General features: G+C 43.7%; 2 protein-coding genes across 2 annotated transcripts in view; both read left to right on the forward strand.

Annotated features, from left to right (window-relative positions):
- Window positions 1-18382, forward strand: part of NLRP12 (NLR family pyrin domain containing 12) — a 726895-nt gene that overhangs the window by 486561 nt on the left and 221952 nt on the right.
- VSTM1 (V-set and transmembrane domain containing 1) lies at window positions 280-17071 on the forward strand. The gene is made up of 9 exons (XM_065898968.1): window positions 280-313; window positions 5333-5368; window positions 5503-5759; window positions 7412-7505; window positions 15455-15547; window positions 15646-15673; window positions 15822-15859; window positions 15965-15996; window positions 16952-17071. The coding sequence occupies exons 1-9, from the start codon at window positions 280-282 to the stop codon at window positions 17069-17071; spliced, it is 732 nt and encodes a 243-aa protein (XP_065755040.1).

The following is an 18382-nucleotide window of genomic DNA, read 5'->3' on the forward strand; positions in this document are numbered from 1 at the left end:
CAACGAAGACCGAACGCAGGGCAGGACTTCGGATGAGACAGGAGAGATCTCAGGGTGGGTGGAGGAAGATGTTGTCATCGGTGGCTTCTGGTTTCCTGAGTCAGTTGTGAGAAGGAAGCTGCACAGCAAGTAGTGGAGAAGCCAAGTGTCAGAGCAAAACCTCTCGCCCCACCTCCTCTGGACCGAGAGAGCAGGAGGGAGTTGCAATTGCCCAGTGCAGTTTCTTCCTTTGAACTGTAAGACTGAACACGGCATCTTGGTCCGGGCAGAAGGGACGCTATGATCACAGAATTCCTGTCCCTGCTTCACCTTGGTGAGTCTCCAGGACGGGGACAGATGGGTTTGGATGGGTGAGAACATTCACGGTGGGGTGGGGGTTAACACGGGGGATGTGACAAGTACAGAAATTATGGCTTCTGTGTGTTGGGTACAATGTACCGGCTGTGGTACCCACATGCTCTCGTTTTGGTGCTCACACAAAAGGGATGAGGGAGCAGAGGTGCCGAGACGTGTGGTAATACCCTTGGTTTAATTGGCTGAGATATGCACAGCTCCGATGCGACCTCCACGTGTGTATCATCTACATACCACCGTCTCGCCATTGGCATATAGGAGGGCAGGGTCTACAGGGTGTGAAAAGCTGTGAGTTTGGTTATGAACGAGGAATACAGAAAAGACCTACTGTTACCGAGATTGGCTGGCAACCCTTGGCATCCCTTGGTGTGTAGACGCATTACTGCAAAGCCTCACACGGTCACATGGCCATCTTCCCTCCCTGTGTTCTGTCTCCTGTTGGGTTAGGCTCCCCGCCTACTCCAGCATGACCTCATGCGAACTGGCGACTGAAAAATGAATGGCACAACTTAGAAGTTGAGAGCTATGTTTTATTCGGTGGATATTCTTAGGACTTCAAGCCCAGGAGGCAGCATCTCAAGTAACCCTGCAGGACATATAGGAGTTTTGCAACAAAGGGCAGGTACTTTGAATATCAAAAGATTATTGTTAATGAAAGAAAACCAGATATCTCAGGTTAAGGCATTAGCGCTTTTCTGTATATGGGAAGATGCAAGAGACTAGGCTTACTGAAACCATTCCTTTGACAGACACCTCGGCTATCTGGGGTCGGTATCCTGCGTTTTCTCATCCTGAGTTCCCTCAGGGCTCACCGTGGGGACTGGCTGCAGTCTGATGGCTGCTAGATGGCGGGTATTTTTTTTTTTTTTTTTGCGGTACGCGGGCCTCTCACTGTTGTGGCCTCTCCCGTTGCGGAGCACAGGCTCCGGACGCGCAGGCTCAGCGGCCACGGCTCACGGGCCCAGCCGCTCCGCGGCATGTGTGATCTTCCGGGACCGAGGCACGAACCCGTGTTCCCTGCATCGGCAGGTGGACTCTCAACCACTGCGCCACCAGGGAAGCCCCGCGGGTATCCTTTGTTTCCTTCCTGAGTTCCCTCAGGGCTCACCGTGGGGAGTGGCTGCAGTCTGATGGCTGCTAGATGGCGGGTATCCTTTGTTTCCTTCCTGAGTTCCCTCAGGGCTCACCAGCTCACTGGTGGCTCTAATCGCTGATGACTGTGACATCCTTTGTTTACTGATATGGCAGGCAATATTTTATTTCTCAGACTTCAGTTAGGATTCTGCATCCAATTCCAGTGTGTGGGTGTTGTGGGCTTTGTCTCCCCCAGCACGGAGCAACTCTCTGACACCAGCTGGGTGTCCCACAATTCGACTCCATTGTGACACTATCTACCTGGAGATACTGTCCGATCCCACAGATTAAGGGCTTGTCCTAAAAGACGGCCTCCCTCCCACTTCAGATGCTAGTCAGAAGCCCTGGTGGCCACCTGTGTTTCTGTCCAACTGGCTATAGATTGAAGGTTCCAAAAACCCCCTCCTTGGGTTCCATTAATTTGCTAGAACTCAAATTTGCTAGAACACAGAACTCAGAGAAACATCTGACTCACTAGATTACTGATTTACTGTAGAAGAATTGAACTCAGGAATGGCCAGATGGAAGAGATGCACAGGGCAAGGTATGAGGAAAGACCTTCTGAGCGTGCCACACTCAAAAAATCTCCACATGTCCAACAAAGAAGCTCTCTGAACCCTATCCTTTTGGGGGTTTATGACGGCTTCACTACATAGGCATGATTGATTAAATCCTTGGCAATTGGTGACCTCCCCAGAGGTCAGGGGGTGGGGGAGGGTGAGACTGACAGTTCCAACCCTTCAATCACGTGGTTGTTTCTGTGGTAACCAGCGCCCCCATCCTTAGGTTACAGAGAGACTTTCCAAAAGTTACATTAACATAGGAAAAGACACCTTTACATCTCTCAACACTTAGGGAATTCCAAGGGTTTTAGGAGCTCTGTGCCAGGACCAGGGACAAAGACCCAATACATGTTTCTTTTTCTTCCATTTTTTTTTGGTTTTGTTTCTGTTTTTGGCTGTGTCGGGTCTTAGTTGCGGCAGGCGGGATATTCGTTGAGGCATGTGGGATCATTCGTTGAGGCGCGCGGGCTTCTCTCTAGTTGTGGCATGCGGGTTTTCTCTCTCTCGTTGTGGCGCGCAGGCTCCAGGTTGCCGGAATGTTGCCCGCACCACGCGGGATCTTAGTTCCCCGACCAGGGATCGAACCCGCGTCCCCTGCATTGGAAGGCAGATTCTTTATCACTGGACCACCAGGGAAGTCCCTATGTTTCTTGTTATAAGTCACAACATCATAGTAATTCTCCCCTTCTCTAGAGAGCTATGGTTTCTAGTGTCACCCACTCCTCCCTTTCTAGCATGGAAATTGTACAGCTCTCCATGCGGTGTATGTAAAGACCATACTAAATGTTAAATGTGTGATGCGTGGCTGAGTCAGGCAGAGAGGGTGGCTGTAAGGTAGAAGACAGTTTAAAGGACCTGCTAAATAATGTAAGTATGTAAATGGCTGATGTATGTAAAGAGTCTACCAAATGATAAATACTCGCCGATTGGTAGTTATTTATTGTAATTATTTCCAGTGAAATATGCTTACTTATGTTGCCCACTGCTCCTGACCTCAGAATTCTACTAAACTCCAAGGAGCTATCCCTTTATTCTTTGCTTTTTCAAGCTACCCTACATGCCAGTGGGTCTCTTCCCCTTAGTAACAAGTGTCTTCGTTGCAGCCAGTTCTCTGCCTAAGTCAACTGTGGTCCTTTATTAAGAAAGAAATAAGGACTTCCCTGGGGGCACAGTGGTTAAGAATCCGCCTGCCAATGCAGGGGACACGGGTTTGCTCCCTGGTCCAGGAATATCCCACATGCCATGGAGCAACTAAGCCCACGCGCCACAACTACTGAAGCCCGCGCACTCTAGAGCTCACGGGCCACAACTACTGAGCCCATGCACCTAGAGCCTGTGCTCCACAGTAAGAGAAGCCACCGCAATGAGAAGCCCATGCACCACAACAGAGAGTAGCCCCCGCTTGCCGCAACTAGAGAAAGCCAGCCACAAAGACCCAACACAGACAAAAAATAAAGAAAAAAATAGGTTCTGAGGATCTAATGAACAGCAGAGTGACTGTAGTTAATAATATCGAAATTGGCTAAGAGAATGGATCATAAACATTCTCACACACACAGAAAAGGTAACTTTCTGAGGTGAGAGATATGTTAACTAGCTTGAATGTGGTGATCATTTTACAACGTATACATACATCAAATCATCACGTTGTACACTTTGAATACATTACAGTTTTATTTGTCAAAAACAGAGAACCGCTCTCCCAAAGTTTACCTACTCCTTAGTAGGGTTTCTTGATGTAAAGTGAACCTAAGGCAATTGTGTGCTTATTAAAAAAAAAAAAAAAGGTAGAATGGGAATCACCATTTGAGCAGAAGACTGGCTGATAACACAGCTGAGGTGACGTGAGACTAAAAGCAGAATACGCGGAGAGCCTAAAAAGAGACCATGAGACCTGGGACCCCCTTGACCACCCAGAAGCTGATTTCCTACCTTTCAATGTAACCAGTCTCACTGCTAATGCAGCCTCGGTCCACTGTCACTCCCCCGCCTCCCTGCTTCCTGGAAGCTTGGGGGCTTGTGTTTTGAGTCCATCCCTGAGTGGAAACAAGGGCCAGATGTCCTGAGTCACTCTCATGTCTACAGAAATTCTAGCTTCACCCATTAACAGAGGCCCAAGACTGGCATCCATTTCCCCCACAATATGGGACTGGGGTCCCTTAATTCCATCCGTGGGTTGACGTCCCCAACCCAGAATGAAATATAAAGAACAGAGCACAGAAGAGGTAGGGGCTAAAGGACGTAAAGATCAAAGCTGCAAGTGAGGGGAGCATTTGGGACCAGAAAACATCTTCAATTCTTGGTGAAAAGAATGACCCCGTCATGGAAAGCAAATCCTCCCCATTTGAATGTGGGTGGAAACCCACATGGACACTCCACAGTAAACAACTGTTGCATTCTTTCAATGGAAAGCATAAAAATTGCAGTCACAGAAAATGCAGGTAAATGTTCAGTGATTTCCGGATGGAAGAAGAAGGACTAATTACGAAAGGAATGCAATATATCAGAAAAAGTTCCTGGCATTTTGTACATAAACGTAACATTATTTTATTTTTTGAGATGGTGCCTGGGAGATAACTTTTATGTACTTATTTATTTTTAATTGAAGTATAATTGACTTAACAAATGTTGTATTAGTTTCAGGTGTACAACATAGTGACTCGGTATTTTTATACGTTGCACAATGATCACCGCTGTAAACATAACTTCCGAATGACAAACAACGGGACAAAAGTAAAAGGTGAAAAAATAAACCCAGGGAAGTACCTGCAAGGAATAAGGCAGATCTTTAACAGATGAGTCACACAGTCTCTGCCTGATTTTTACTCAAAGACAAGCATAGAGAGATTATCATACTCAGTGAAGTAAGTCAGAGAAAGACAAATATCATATGATATTACTTATATGTGGAATCTAAAAAAAGATATGGAAGAAATTACTTACAAAACATAAATAGAATCACAAACATAGAAAAAAAAAAAACTTATGGTTACCAAAGGGGAAAGGGCGGGGAGGGATAAATTAGGAGTTTGGGATTAACATATACACACTACTGCATATAAAATAGATAACCAACAAGGACCTATTATATAGCACAGAGAACTATACTCAATATTTTGTAATGACCTACAAGGGAAAAGGATCTGAAAAAGAATATTATATAACTGAATCACTTTGCTGTACACCTGAAGCTAACACAACATTGTAGATCAAAACTCTACTTCAATTAAAAAAAAAAAGACAAACATATAATTCATCTCTCATGAGAGTTTCTCTTCCAGGGCTTTGTCTGGGCAATGAAGATGAGAAAAATTATGGTAAGTTGTCTTCCACTTAGACTCTGTTCCTGTGCCCCAAGTTTCATGACCTTTTCCCTTTCATCCTCTGAATTCTAGGAGGGTTTTGGTGGTCACCAAGATGAAGAGTCAAACTGACTCCAAATCCTTTCCAGAGAAATTTTTCAAATCCCTCCTCCATGCCTTGCCCAGCTCAGAGGTTGAACACAGCAGCAATGTGACCCTCAAGTGCCAGTCTGACGTCCAGAATGTGACATTCGTGCTGGGGAAGTTGCAGGACTCTGGGTACAAGCAAGAATGCAACTCAACAGGACAGGATACTAAATTCCTCCTCACTGACCTGAAGCCTAAAGATGCTGGACAGTACTTTTGTACCTACAAGACAGTGGCTGTCGAGAAATGGGAACTCAGTGTGAGAATAAGGCTCTTATCAGGGATTCTGAGTGGGTCTCAAGGATGTGAACGTGGGTGAGTGTTTTAGAATAGAGTTTGTTAAAAAAACAAAATTCAACTGAGTACATTTTAAAGATCTAATTGGCTTTCTCAAATAATTCATGAAGGAGGAAGCATCCCTTCTAGCAAGTAGAGAGGAGTTCCACAGGGCTACAGAAAAGGAGAGGTTTTTTAAAACCAGACAAGTCATAAATAAAAAAGATCATTTCATTTTTAGGTTAACCTACCTATGGAGTACAGAAGGGATCAATGTGGCAGATTACCTCATGGTCCTCTGGGGGATGGAGGAGGCCCCTGTGATGACCTCATTGGTGTGACCAGAAAATTCCCGACTGACCACCTAAGACAACATTTTGGGGGGCGGGGTGGGGGGAACGCGGGTTTGAAGCTTCAGTTAGGTTAGGTAGTAAGCCCCATCATGGTCTACATAAATGATTCCATTTTGGGCCTGTGGTTTGCTTTTTTTTTTTTTTTTTTTTTTGCAGTACGCGGGCCTCTCACTGTTGTGGCCTCTCCTGTTGTGGAGCACAGGCTCCAGACGCACAGGCTCAGCGGCCATGGCTCACGGGCCCAGCCGCTCCGCGGCATGTAGGATCTTCCCGGACTGGGGCACGAACCCGCGTCCCCTGCATTGGCAGGCGGACTCTCAACCACTGCGCCACCAGGGAAGCCCTGTGGTTTGCTTTTAACAAGGTAGTAATAGAAAATTTGAGGTACAGTAAGGCCAAAGATAAGGATACGATGGTCATTGAAAAGATAGTTTGTTAACAGTTCCTAAGAAAAGGGGACATGTCATGCCACGCCGTGCAGGACCACATGGGGAAGCACCCAGTCAGGACATAGAGACAAGGGGAGGAGTGTTGGCAAGAGCCTTTACTGTAGTTTCTGTGGGAAATAACAGTCTGAGGATTGGATCTGGGGTATAGAGGCTGTCCCTGGTTGTCTGGGACCTGGGCCTGGGGTGATTAGGGCAGAGAAAGTGTCCCTGAGTATAGGAGAACAATAAGGGAGGTGGCTGAAAGTGTGGGCTCTGGATAGATTGGTTTGCATTTGAGAGGTGTGCTTGAGGGCAAGTTTTTTCCTATCCCTAGAAATTGGATAACCATGGGAGGAGAATCCCTCTAGGGTCATCAAGGTCCCAAGATGTCAAAGCATCAAATGTAGAAAATAAAAGACATGGTTAATACAGAGAGATGGGTGAGAATGCCCCCAGGTGCAGTGGAAAATGGGAAACCCTGGTCCTTCCCTTCACCCCCATTGCCTTGTCTTCTTCAGGATTAGTCCTAAAACCTTCCCTCTCAGTCAACATAGGCCCTGAGATGACTCCAGGTCACAGTATGACACTCTTATGTCTGATTCCTCACAACAGAATGGAATGTAGTATTCTTTACTCTGCTGAAACTGGGGATCTCAGAATGATTACAAGTTGAGAAAGTAGGAAAAGACCAAACTGAGCATCATGGCAGCATAAGGCATCCCTTGTTTTTGTATCTCCACTTCAACAACTAAAATTTAGCATCCATCCATGAACAAAAGTGCCTCTTATGGGAGTTGTGGGATCCAGCACCATATACCAGGAGGAATCTCACCCACGTATGCATTGGGTAATAGGCAGACACACCTCAGTACCAGCTGCGGAACCTGCAGGAGAATGTGACCTGGTTCCAGCCCCTCTTGATCATGGTCTGGGAGAACATGGACATGGGTAGTTACCTATGGACGACAGAACCTTTGTGAAGTTTACAAACCAAGACTGAATAATGAAGAAATAGAAAACTGGAAGAGACCAATAATGGATAAACAGATTGAATCAGTAATCAAAAACCTCCCAATGAAGAAAAGCCCAGGACCAGATAGTTTCACTGGTGAATTCTACCAAACATTTAAAGAGGAAATAACACCAATCATTCCCAAACTCTTCCAAAGAATTGCAGAGGAAGGAACACTCCCAAGCTCATTTTACAAGGCCTGCATTACCTTGATATCGAAACCAGATAAGGACACTAAAAGAAGAGAAAACTACAGACCAATATCCCTGATGAATATAGATGCAAAAATGTTAGCAAACCAATTTTAAAAGTGCATTAAGGGCTTCCCTGGTGGCGCAGTGGTTGAGAATCTGCCTGCTAATGCAGGGGACTCGGGTTCGAGCCCTGGTCTGGGAGGATCCCACATGCCGCGGAGCAACTAGGCCCGTGAGCCACAAGTACTGAGCCTGCGCATCTGGAGCCTGTGCTCCGCAACAAGAGAGGCCGCGATAGTGAGAGGCCCGCGCACCGCGATGAAGAGTGGCCCCGGCTTGTCACAACTAGAGAAACGAAGACCCAACACAGCAAAAAATAAATAAATTTTTTAAAAAAGTGCATTAAAACCTCATACACCATGATTAAGCAAGATTTATCCCTTGAATGCAAGGATGGTTTAACATAGACAAATCAATAAATGTGATATATACATTAATAGAAAGAAGGAAAAAATCATACGATTATCTCAATAGATGCAGGAAAAACCTTTGACAAAGTACAACATCAAGATAAAAACTCTTAATAAACTGGGTGTAGAAGGAACAAACTTCAACACAATAAAGGCCAATACAACAGGCCCACAACCAAGGTCATACTCAATGATGAAAGGTTGAAAGCTTTTCCTCTAATATCAGGAACAAGGATACCCACTCTCACCACTTCAATTCAACATAATACTGGAAGTCCTAGCTAGAGCAATCAGACAAGACAAAAAAAAAAAAAAAAAAACAACACCCAAATTGGAACAGAAGAAGAAAAATTGTCTTCATCTGCAGATGATATGATCTTATATATAGAAAACCCTAAAGACTCAACCCCAAAACTATTAAACTAATCAACAAATTCAGTAAAGTTGCAGGATATAAAATCAACACACAAAAATAAATTCTGTTTCTATATACTAACAACACAATATCTTGAAAAGAATAAAGGAAAAATCTTATTCATGATAGCATCAAAACCAATAAAATATCAATACTTAGGAATAAATATAACCAAGAAGGTGAAAGATCTGTACACTGAAAACTACAGGACTCTGATGAAAGAAATTGAAGAAGACAATGGAAATGGAAAGCTGTCCCATGTTCACATATCAGAAGAATTAATATTGTTAAAATGTCCATATCACCCAAAACCTTACATAGATTTGATGGAAATCTCTATCAAAATTCCAATGGCATTTTTCACAGAAATAGAACAAACGATCCTAAAATTTGTAGGGAACCACAAAAGACTCCAAATAGCCAAAACAATCCCGAGAAAGAAGAACAAAGCCATAGGCATCACACTTCTTGATTTCAAACTATACTGCAAAGCTACAGTAATCAAAACAGTATGATACTGGAATAAAAATAGACGCACAGATCAACGGAACAGAACTGGGAACCCAGAAATAAACCCTTGTATATACAATCAACTAAATTTGACAGGGAAGCCAAGAATGCTCAATGGGGAAAAGATAGTCTCTTCAATAAATTGTGTTGGAAAAACTAGACAACCATTTGCACAAGAATGAAATGGGACCTCTACCTTCAACCACTTACAAAAATTTAACTTGAAATGGATAAAAGACTTAAACATAAGACTACAAACAATAAAACTCCTAGAAGAACACAAAGGGAAGAAGATCCTTGACACTGTTCTTGGCAACAATTTTTTTGGATATGACACCAAACGTACAAGAAACAAAAGCAAAAATAAATAAGTGGGACTACATCAAACTAAAAAAGCTTCTGCACAGCAAAAGAAACAATCAATGAAATGGAAAGGCAACCTACCAAATGGGAGAAAATACTTGAAAACTGTTGGTGCTCTTTCCCGGGATAGGATTGGAAGGTGGGGGTAGGATAGGAAGTAGTGTCATTCATAAATATTTTTGTTCTTAAAGTAATAGCAAACTTCAGCAGTATTAAGAAGAGTAGTCTAGTGCTCTGGCCCTGGTTTGGGAAGCTAGTGAGCACCTGGAGAATGGAAAAGACATTCTCTTCCCTGCTCCCCAAAGAGGGCATGGAGTCCATAGACAGAACTTGAGGATTTATGTCCCCAAGGTTCCCATATAAACATCGTGATTCCTTTTCTTGCATCCTGTTTTCTAGATGAAGATGATGAAAGTGGACGTGACCCTGCAAAAACAGGTACTATAATTAGAGAGGACCTGTTTTTCCCAGTTGTGTCCACCTCATGAGGCAGGGGATCCCCTTCTGATTAAAAGGCACAAGGAGAATCTTAATGCCCCCTCTCTCCATGCTGGGAAGATGCTCTCTAAGGCACTCCCAGGTTCTGAAAACACTGGTGAAAAGGACAGCACAAGGTATATCATCTGCCATTTTACATAATGAAAAACTACAGTGGAGCTTCGTGAAGAATGAGGGTGACTTTGTGTGACTGGTTTGGGGAATGGGACTGGAACCTGTGGAGTCCAGGTACTTTGGGCATATGTATGATCAAAGACTTGTTAAAACTTTAAAGTTCTCCAAAAATGGTGAATATTAGATTCTTTTTCTGATATTGCTTTTCCGTGAAGAATTGACTAGGATTCTACCCTCAGAGATTCGTAAGAACTAGGGCTTTCTTCAGGCTTAGACTGAAATGGGCTTATCCATAAAAGGATTTCTTTTTGCCATGCCCTGCGGCTTGTGGGATCTTAGTTCCCTGACCAGGGATCAAACCTGGGCCCCTGGCAGTGGGAGCAAGGAGTCCTAACCATGGGGACCACAGGGGAATTTACATAGATGCTTAATGGTTTTTTCTTTCAGCAACTCATAACCTTCCTGTAATCTACTCCAATGAGCCAAAATTGTTCAAGGTTGTCATTAGTATAATAGAATTTTTTTTTTAAAGATATCCTCGGGACTTCCCTCGTGGTCCAGTGGCTAGGATTCTGTGCTTCTACTGCAGGGAGCATGGGTTGGATCCCTGGTAGGGGAAACTAAGATCCCACATGCCACCCCACCCCACACATCCCCGGCGTGGCCAAGAAAAAAGAAAAAAAAAAAAAAAGATATCCTCCACTGTATTTCCTCTTTGAAAATGTTTTTATTCAGTATCAGCAGGCTTGGGGAAATGACTGCTACACCATCCAAAATGACTGCTACTCTATCCGGTAGAGTCAAAGAACTTGGAAGCATCAGAAGTGAAAGGGAAAGTCAAAGCTTTCATATTTTTAGCTCTTCTATAATTTATTTTCATTGATATATCACTCCCATTCCATAAATTCACCCTTTTAAAGTGGACAAGGCAGTGGCATTTGGTATATTCACAAGGTTGTGTGGTCATCACCACTATAATTCACCAAACGAAGTCCCATTAAGCAGTCACTCTTCATCCCCCCTCTCCTGACAGGCCCTGCCAACCATTAATCTGCTTTCTGACTCTATGGTTTTGCCTTTTCTGGACATTTCATGTAAATGCATTCACAAAATATGTGGTCTTTTGAGACTGGCTTCTTTCACTTAGCATAACGTCTTCAAGGTTCATCTATGTTGTAGCATGTATCAGTACTTCATTCCTTTTCATGGCTGAATAATATTCCATCATATGGATAGACCACATTTTGTTTATCCACTCATCAGTGGATGGACATTTGAGTTGTTTGTACCTTTTGGCTATTGCAAGTAATGCTGTTGTGAATTTAGGTGTACCTGAGTCCCTGCTTTCAATTATGTATCTACCTAGGAATAGAACTGCTGGGACACGTGGTAACACTATGTTTAACTTTTTGAGCAACAGTCAAATTGTTTTCCAATGGACTGTACCATTTTACCTGCCCACTAGTAATTTATGTGGGTTTCAATATCTCCACATCCTTTCCAACACTTGTTTTTTTTTTTCTTTTAATTTTATTATAGCCAACCTAGTGGGTATGTATATCATTTCTTAAAATGTACTTTCAGGGCTTCCCTGGTGGCGCAGTGGTTGAGAGTCCGCCTGCCGATGCAGGGACACAGGTTCGTGTCCCAGTCCAGGAAGATCCCACATGCCGTGGAGCGGCTGGGCCCGTGAGCCATGGCCGCTGAGCCTGCGTGTCCGGAGCCTGTGCTCCGCAACGGGAGAGGCCGCAAGAGTGAGAGGCCCACGTACCGCAAAAAAAAAAAAAGTACTTTCAGAGTTCACTTTTTTTTTTTTTTTGGCTGCATTGGGTCTTTGCTGCTGCATGCAGGCTTTCTCTAGTTGAGGCAAGCAGGGGCTACTCTTCACTGTGGTGCGCGGGCTTCTCTTGTTGTGGAGCACAGGCTCTAGGCGTGGGGGCTCAGTAGTTGTGGCGCACGGGCTTAGTTGCTCCACGACATGGGGGATCTTCCCGGAGCAGGGCTCGAACCCATGTCCCCTGAATTAGCAGGTGGATTCTTAACCACTATGCCACAAGGGAATTCCCAGAGTTCACATTTACACCACCACAATTCTAGCCTGTATACACATGCCTCCAAAGGGACCCTCTACTCCAGTTCTGTGCAGAGACCAATGATCAATGTCATCACCTAACTTTGCCACAAATCCAGGCTTTCTTTCTGGTGCCTGTGACTTCATTTATGCCCTGTGTCAAGCTGTATCCCTTTGCTCTGTCAGATGCCTTAGATCAATAGCATAGACCTTCTGCAAATTTATTTTTGTAATTTGTAAATAGTGATGCAAAGTCTAACCAGGATATGTGGACATCTCAGGGTAAACCCAGTTTAGTGGGCGGTGGACAGTTTTGCAATAATTTACTTCTCATTTCTAGGGAACTGCTACGTGAGAGAAACTGTAGGGTAGTCAAGGGGAGGATTGAAAGCATAAGGCAAGGCAGATGTTTCTATGCCTCTATCCAGGAACAGCTGTTCCTGTCCCATTTTTACATGTCCATGGGGATGCACTGCTCCCACAAATGGCAGCCGTTGGTAAAGGGCTGCTCTGGGCCACATAAATCCCAAGGCATCCTTCCAGGCAACCCCCCAACGAAGACATCAAAGTGTTCACGCTGGAAAGGGGAAAGAGCCATGATCTAGCACGCATCAAAATGGCAAAGGAATCTGGGGGAACACGGGTGGAGGAACGTTGACAGCATCTGTTACAGACGGAGATGGGTGTGGGTAGAATATTGGGTGAGAAAATAATCATGATCACTGCAATTTCTTATCTTACACATTGAGTCAGACTCTAGACTGAGTGCTTTAGAGCCAGTATTTTTCATCATCACCTCTCTCTTCAAGTGAGGTATTCGTTTTTTTTTTGGAGGGTGGGGGCATGCCGGAAGGCATGTGGGATCTTCCCCAACCAGGGGTCAAACCCGAGCCCCCTGCAGTGGGAGCGCAGAGCTTTAACCACTGGACCTCCAGGGAAGTCCCAAGTGAGGTATTCTTACCTCCTTTTCCCCCACCTCCTTTCCCACCGTTTCCTGGAGGTATAATTGACCAATAAAGCGGTAAGATATTGAAAGTGTACAACACGCTGATGATTTGATACATGTGTACATTGTAGAAAGATTCTCCCCATAGAGTTAATTCACACGTCCCTCAACTCATCTCATAGATTTACTTTTTTTTTTTTTTTTTTTTTGGTTGAGAATGCTTAAGATCTACTCTCTTAGTAAATTTCCATTATGTGATACAGTGCCATCAACTAGGGTTCATGCGGTCCATTAGATCCTCAGACCTTATTCATCTGAAACTGACAGTTTGTACACTTTGACCAACCTCTCCCCATTCCCCCCGCCCCCAAGCCCCTAGCAACCACCATTCTACTCTCTGTTTCTATGAGCTTATTTTTGAGATGCCACATATAAGTGATACCATGCAGTATCTGTCTTTGGCTTATCTCACTTGCATAATACCCTCAAGGTTCATCCATATTATTGCACACGGCAGGATGTCCTTCTTTCTCGTGGCTGAATAACATTCCGTTGTATATATACACCACACGGAAAATTCTTCTTCTCTTTCTTTTTTGTTTAGAATGCCCTAAGATTTATTCGCCATCCTTTTTGGGGGGGGTATTTTTTAATTGAAATAGAGTTGACATACAATATGAATTTCAGGTGTACAACACAGTGACTCGATATTTTTTATACATTACAAAATGGTCACCACAATAAGTCTCGTAACCACCTGTCACCGTACAAAGTGTCTAGAATACTGTTGATTATATTCCCTGTGTATATCACATTCCCCATGACGTATTTATTTTGCGACTGGGAGTTTGTACCTCTTAATCCCCTTCACCTATTTCATCCTTCCCCCCAACCCCTCTCCTCTGGCAACCACCAGTTTGCTCTCTGTATCTATGAGTCTGTTTTCGGTTTGTTTGTTCATTTGTCTTGTTTTTCAGATTCCACATATAAGTAAAATCATATGGTATTTGTTTTTCTCTGTCTGACTTATTTCACTAAGCATAATACCCTCTAGGTCCATCCACATTGTTGCAAATGGCAATTTTTCATCCTTTTTTACGGTGAGTAGTATTCCCTTCTTTATCTATTCATCTATCGATGGACACAGGTTGCTTCAATATCTTTAGAAAATGATTCTTGGACTTTGATTCGTCTGCTGTTAGACTTGTCATCACTTCTATAGCAACACAGTTAGTTTGGGAAGATGTGTTTCTCACCAGATTTTGAATTCTCTGGAACAGGTTCGGAATATCGCTTGTCTTGAATGTCCACACCCAGTGGTCAGCACAGAACAACCCTGACCTTGTGGCAGACTGGCCTAAAAGGGTTAGACGTACCAGAGTCCAAAGCCCATCCTGTCCGTGTGACTTTGGGGAACTCGATTTACTTTCTGGTACTTGATTTACGTATGAACGAAATGGGGACTGTAAACCTATCTTGCGTGCTTATTGTCAAGCTGATAAAAAACAGGGAATCCCCTGGCGGTCCAGTGGTTAGGACCCTGGGCCTTTCACTGCCGAGGGCCCGGGTTCAAACGCTGGTTGGGGAACCAAGATCCTGCAAGCCGAGTGGCAAAAAAAAAAAAAAAAAAAAAAAAAAGCTGAGAAAGAATGCACATGAATGCTAAGTGGCTCACAGTAAATAAATATTATTCCTGGGGATGAAACATTTACTGGGTATTTCCCATCTGCAAGGCACTGGGCTAGCCCTCTCTGTATGTACTGACCACTCAATCTCCCTACCACCCAGTAAAGTAGCTAAATTTCTATCCTCACTTTGTATAAATTTATTTATTTATTTATTTTTGGCTGCCCCCACAAGGGGCTACTCTTTGTTGCGGTGCGCGGGCTTCTCATTGCGGTGGCATCTCTGGTTGTGGAGCACCAGGTCTAGGCGTGCGGGCTCAGTAGTTGTGGCTCGCGGGCTCTAGAGCGCAGGCTCAGTAGTTGTGGCGCACAGGCTTAGTTGCTCCGCAGCATGTGGGATCTTCCCAGACCAGGGCTCGAACCTGTGTCCCCTGCATTGGCAGGCGGATTCCTAACCACTGCACCACCAGGGAAGTCCCGCTCTCCTCACTTTGAATGGGAAAACAAAAGCTCAGGGAGACGAAGAATTTCCCTAAAGCATAATTGGACATTCCAGCTCTGAAGTGGCCGCTCCAAGTTTTGAAGCCAGGCTGTCTGGCTCCTTGAAGCCGTTCAGCTAAAGCTGATCAGTGTGCTTCAGGAGCCAGTCTTACTCTCTAACCCACCCTTCTCCCACCAGACACCAAAGTCATCTTTGTCGTCACCTTCTGCTGCCTCTCTGTCTTTCTCCTCTTCATCATCGTCTTCCTCATCTACAGATGCACTCGGCACGGTAAGTGCAGAGAAGCACACGTTTAAAACTCTGAGGAAGGGAGTAAAGTGAAGAATTCTCTCAGGAGATAAATTCCTCCCTGTATTTTTTTTTAATAGATTCATCACATGAAGAATCCACCAAGAGGTAGATATACTTGACAGATCTCATGCCCTAACTCCCACTCCATTCTTCAGAGACCCCACTGACTCGTATGCCCAGCCCCGCTACTTGCAGCCCTACCTTCTCCCCCAAATCTTCAGATCCCATACTTTAATATGTTTCTGTCTCTCAGAACCAGCCATTCCAAATTTCCCAAGCAGGGAGCTGAAGGTAAGTGATCAGGGAAGAAACCATAAGGAATCTTGGGTTAGAAAGACGAAGATCTGACTCTTGCAATCTGAGAACTGATTTTTTTTTTCTTTTACTCACATGCAGGTGTATCCAAACTGGAAAGAATATCTGAATCGGTGAGTTCTCCCCTTTGGAATAACCCAAGAGCTCACTTCCACCACAGGGGGGGTCTGTCTAGCTCATACGCTGGTTATATAGATAAGGCCAATTAATATTGAGTTTAAAAACATGTACTTTAATGGAACTCGTAAAAAGAGATTAGAACGGTGGTTATGAGGGACTGGGGGCGGGGGATATGACATTTAAGGGAACGAACTTGCAACTTGTTCAGGAATAAGTCGTGGGAATCTAACGCACAGCACGGGGATTATAGTCAACAACACTGTATCATACACTTCAGAGTTGCTAGGAGGCTAAATCATAATTGTTCTCACCACAGAAAGAAATGATAATTATGTGACAGGATGGAGGTGTTAGCAACGTGATAGCCATACTGCAATATATCAATGTATCACATCGACATGTGTACACCTTAGACTTGCACAATGTTATGTCAATTATATCTCAAACGAACAAAAGACCCCACATGCTTTGAATTCCAGAGTAGCTGGATTCCAGCTCCCAATGTCTACTATTTATCACCAGTGTGGTCTGAGACAAATCACAAAACCCCCATGATTTGGACCCTTCCTTTCCTTCCATATCTAAGGGGAATCAAAATCCCCATCTCAAAGGCTTGTGAGAGTCTAGTGATGCCATAACATAAAGGGTTTATTGGAGTTTCTGGCAAATTTTAAGGGTCAGATGGATGGCAGGAAAGCATCATTTAACAAATATTAACCAATTTACATCCATCCATTTTTTCTACTTAAAATACTGCTTATTTGTGATTTAACATTAATGAGCATTATAACACCTAAGAGCAGTTACACATCTGAAATGCATCTGGTGAGACCGAGGACCTCAATTTTTAATTTAATTTAAATTCGTTTGAATTTAAGTCACCGTGCGTGGCTCGTGGCTACTGTATTTGGCATCTCAGCTCTACATGCACGTCTCTTTTCCTCAAAGCCTGAAGAATCCCAGGGAGTGACCTATGTAAAGCTAAACACCAACGCACTGTCTGAGGCAGCTTCTGTCCCCACCAAGGAGCCCGCAGGGTCGTGTGACTACGCAACACTGAAGGTATAGAACTGAAGGAAGAGCTTCTTCCCTGGGAAGGAGAGTATGGATTAAGATGACGGAATTTATGAAAGCCCAGGTGGCTCTGTGTCTTTGGTTCATTATCCATAATAATAAAATATTTTCCCTTCTCACTTCCCCTCCTCTCAACAATTACTGGGTGGATTTTCACAAAACTGGAGCGTAACCTTTGTATGGTTCGACTTAAAACATGGGCTAAGAATACGTATCGTATCTATGGACTGGTGGTACTCATAATACTCACTTAGGGAGTTCAGGGCGGTACCATGTAAAGAGAAAATGGTTCCTCGGAGAAGACTACGTGATTGCTCTCTGGTGAGTCATCCCACAGACACAGAGATTTCAAAAAGGAGCACAAAACTACAAGCCATGAAGGGAGACACTCAGCTGTGAATTAACAAATCCCTAAGTAGCACGCACCCAGGTAAGTAGCTAAAAGGCTAAAAGTATTTGGGACATGATTCTTTCAGGCCGTGCTGGGCAGCCCTCAAGTCAAGACCAGTTTCCTCTTTGACATGAATGAAAGGGTTTTCTTACTGCCATCGTATTCCTGTTTATATTCTTTCTTTCTTATTATTAAAATCAAAGGCTGCAATAAAGTTAGACTTACAGAATCCATGTGGATTTTGTCACTTGGTGCCCATAACTTAACTCACGTTAATACAGCATTGTAAGGATTTTTCTGAGTGTGGACTTTTTTGTGTATGTGACAGTGGTACTGACCACTTATATATGGATACAAGTACAAATATATGAGCTTTGCTTCCAAAGTTATGTCACTCAATCAGGTTTCAAAGCCATTTAAAAATATATGAATAAAGTGTAAATATTTGGAACGTACATATAAATATTCTTAACTCAGTAGCGTATGCTGGATAACTTTTATTTTTTTTTTTTGGCCGTGCCGTGCAGCTTGTAGGATCTCAGTTCCCCGACCTGGGATTGAACCCAGACCCTCGGCAGTGAGAGCAGGGAGTCCTAATCACTGGACCACCAGGGAATTCCCTGGATAACCTTATTGAAGTTTTTAATTATGAAGCAATTCTATCATAAAGAAAAACACCCAATAATATAAGTGGAAATATGCACACTGACCTTATTTTTAAAACATTAACACTTTGCTGTGTTTTCATTCTAGCACTCCCAATCCATTTTCCTTCCTCTCTTCATAAGAGGTCGACATTACCCAAAGGGGTATATATTATACCGATGCATTTTTTTCATACTTTTACTCCTCAAGCATCTATCAATAGTCAATATATGGTAATATTTTGTGTGTTATTACAACATTGTACGTAT

The sequence above is a fragment of the Phocoena phocoena genome, chromosome 20 (genome assembly GCF_963924675.1).
Source record: "Phocoena phocoena chromosome 20, mPhoPho1.1, whole genome shotgun sequence".
Lineage (NCBI taxonomy): Eukaryota > Metazoa > Chordata > Mammalia > Artiodactyla > Phocoenidae > Phocoena > Phocoena phocoena.

What these genes read in the sequence shown, in the direction of transcription:
- VSTM1 (XM_065898968.1), top strand. Translation starts at nt 280, where the DNA reads ATGATCACAGAATTCCTGTCCCTGCTTCACCTTG. An exon ending in CTGGGAGAACATGGACATGG is followed by an intron (nt 7,506 to 15,454) that starts GTAGTTACCTAT and finishes TTCTCCCACCAG; the next exon opens with ACACCAAAGTCATCTTTGTC. An exon ending in TCCCAAGCAGGGAGCTGAAG is followed by an intron (nt 15,860 to 15,964) that starts GTAAGTGATCAG and finishes ACTCACATGCAG; the next exon opens with GTGTATCCAAACTGGAAAGA.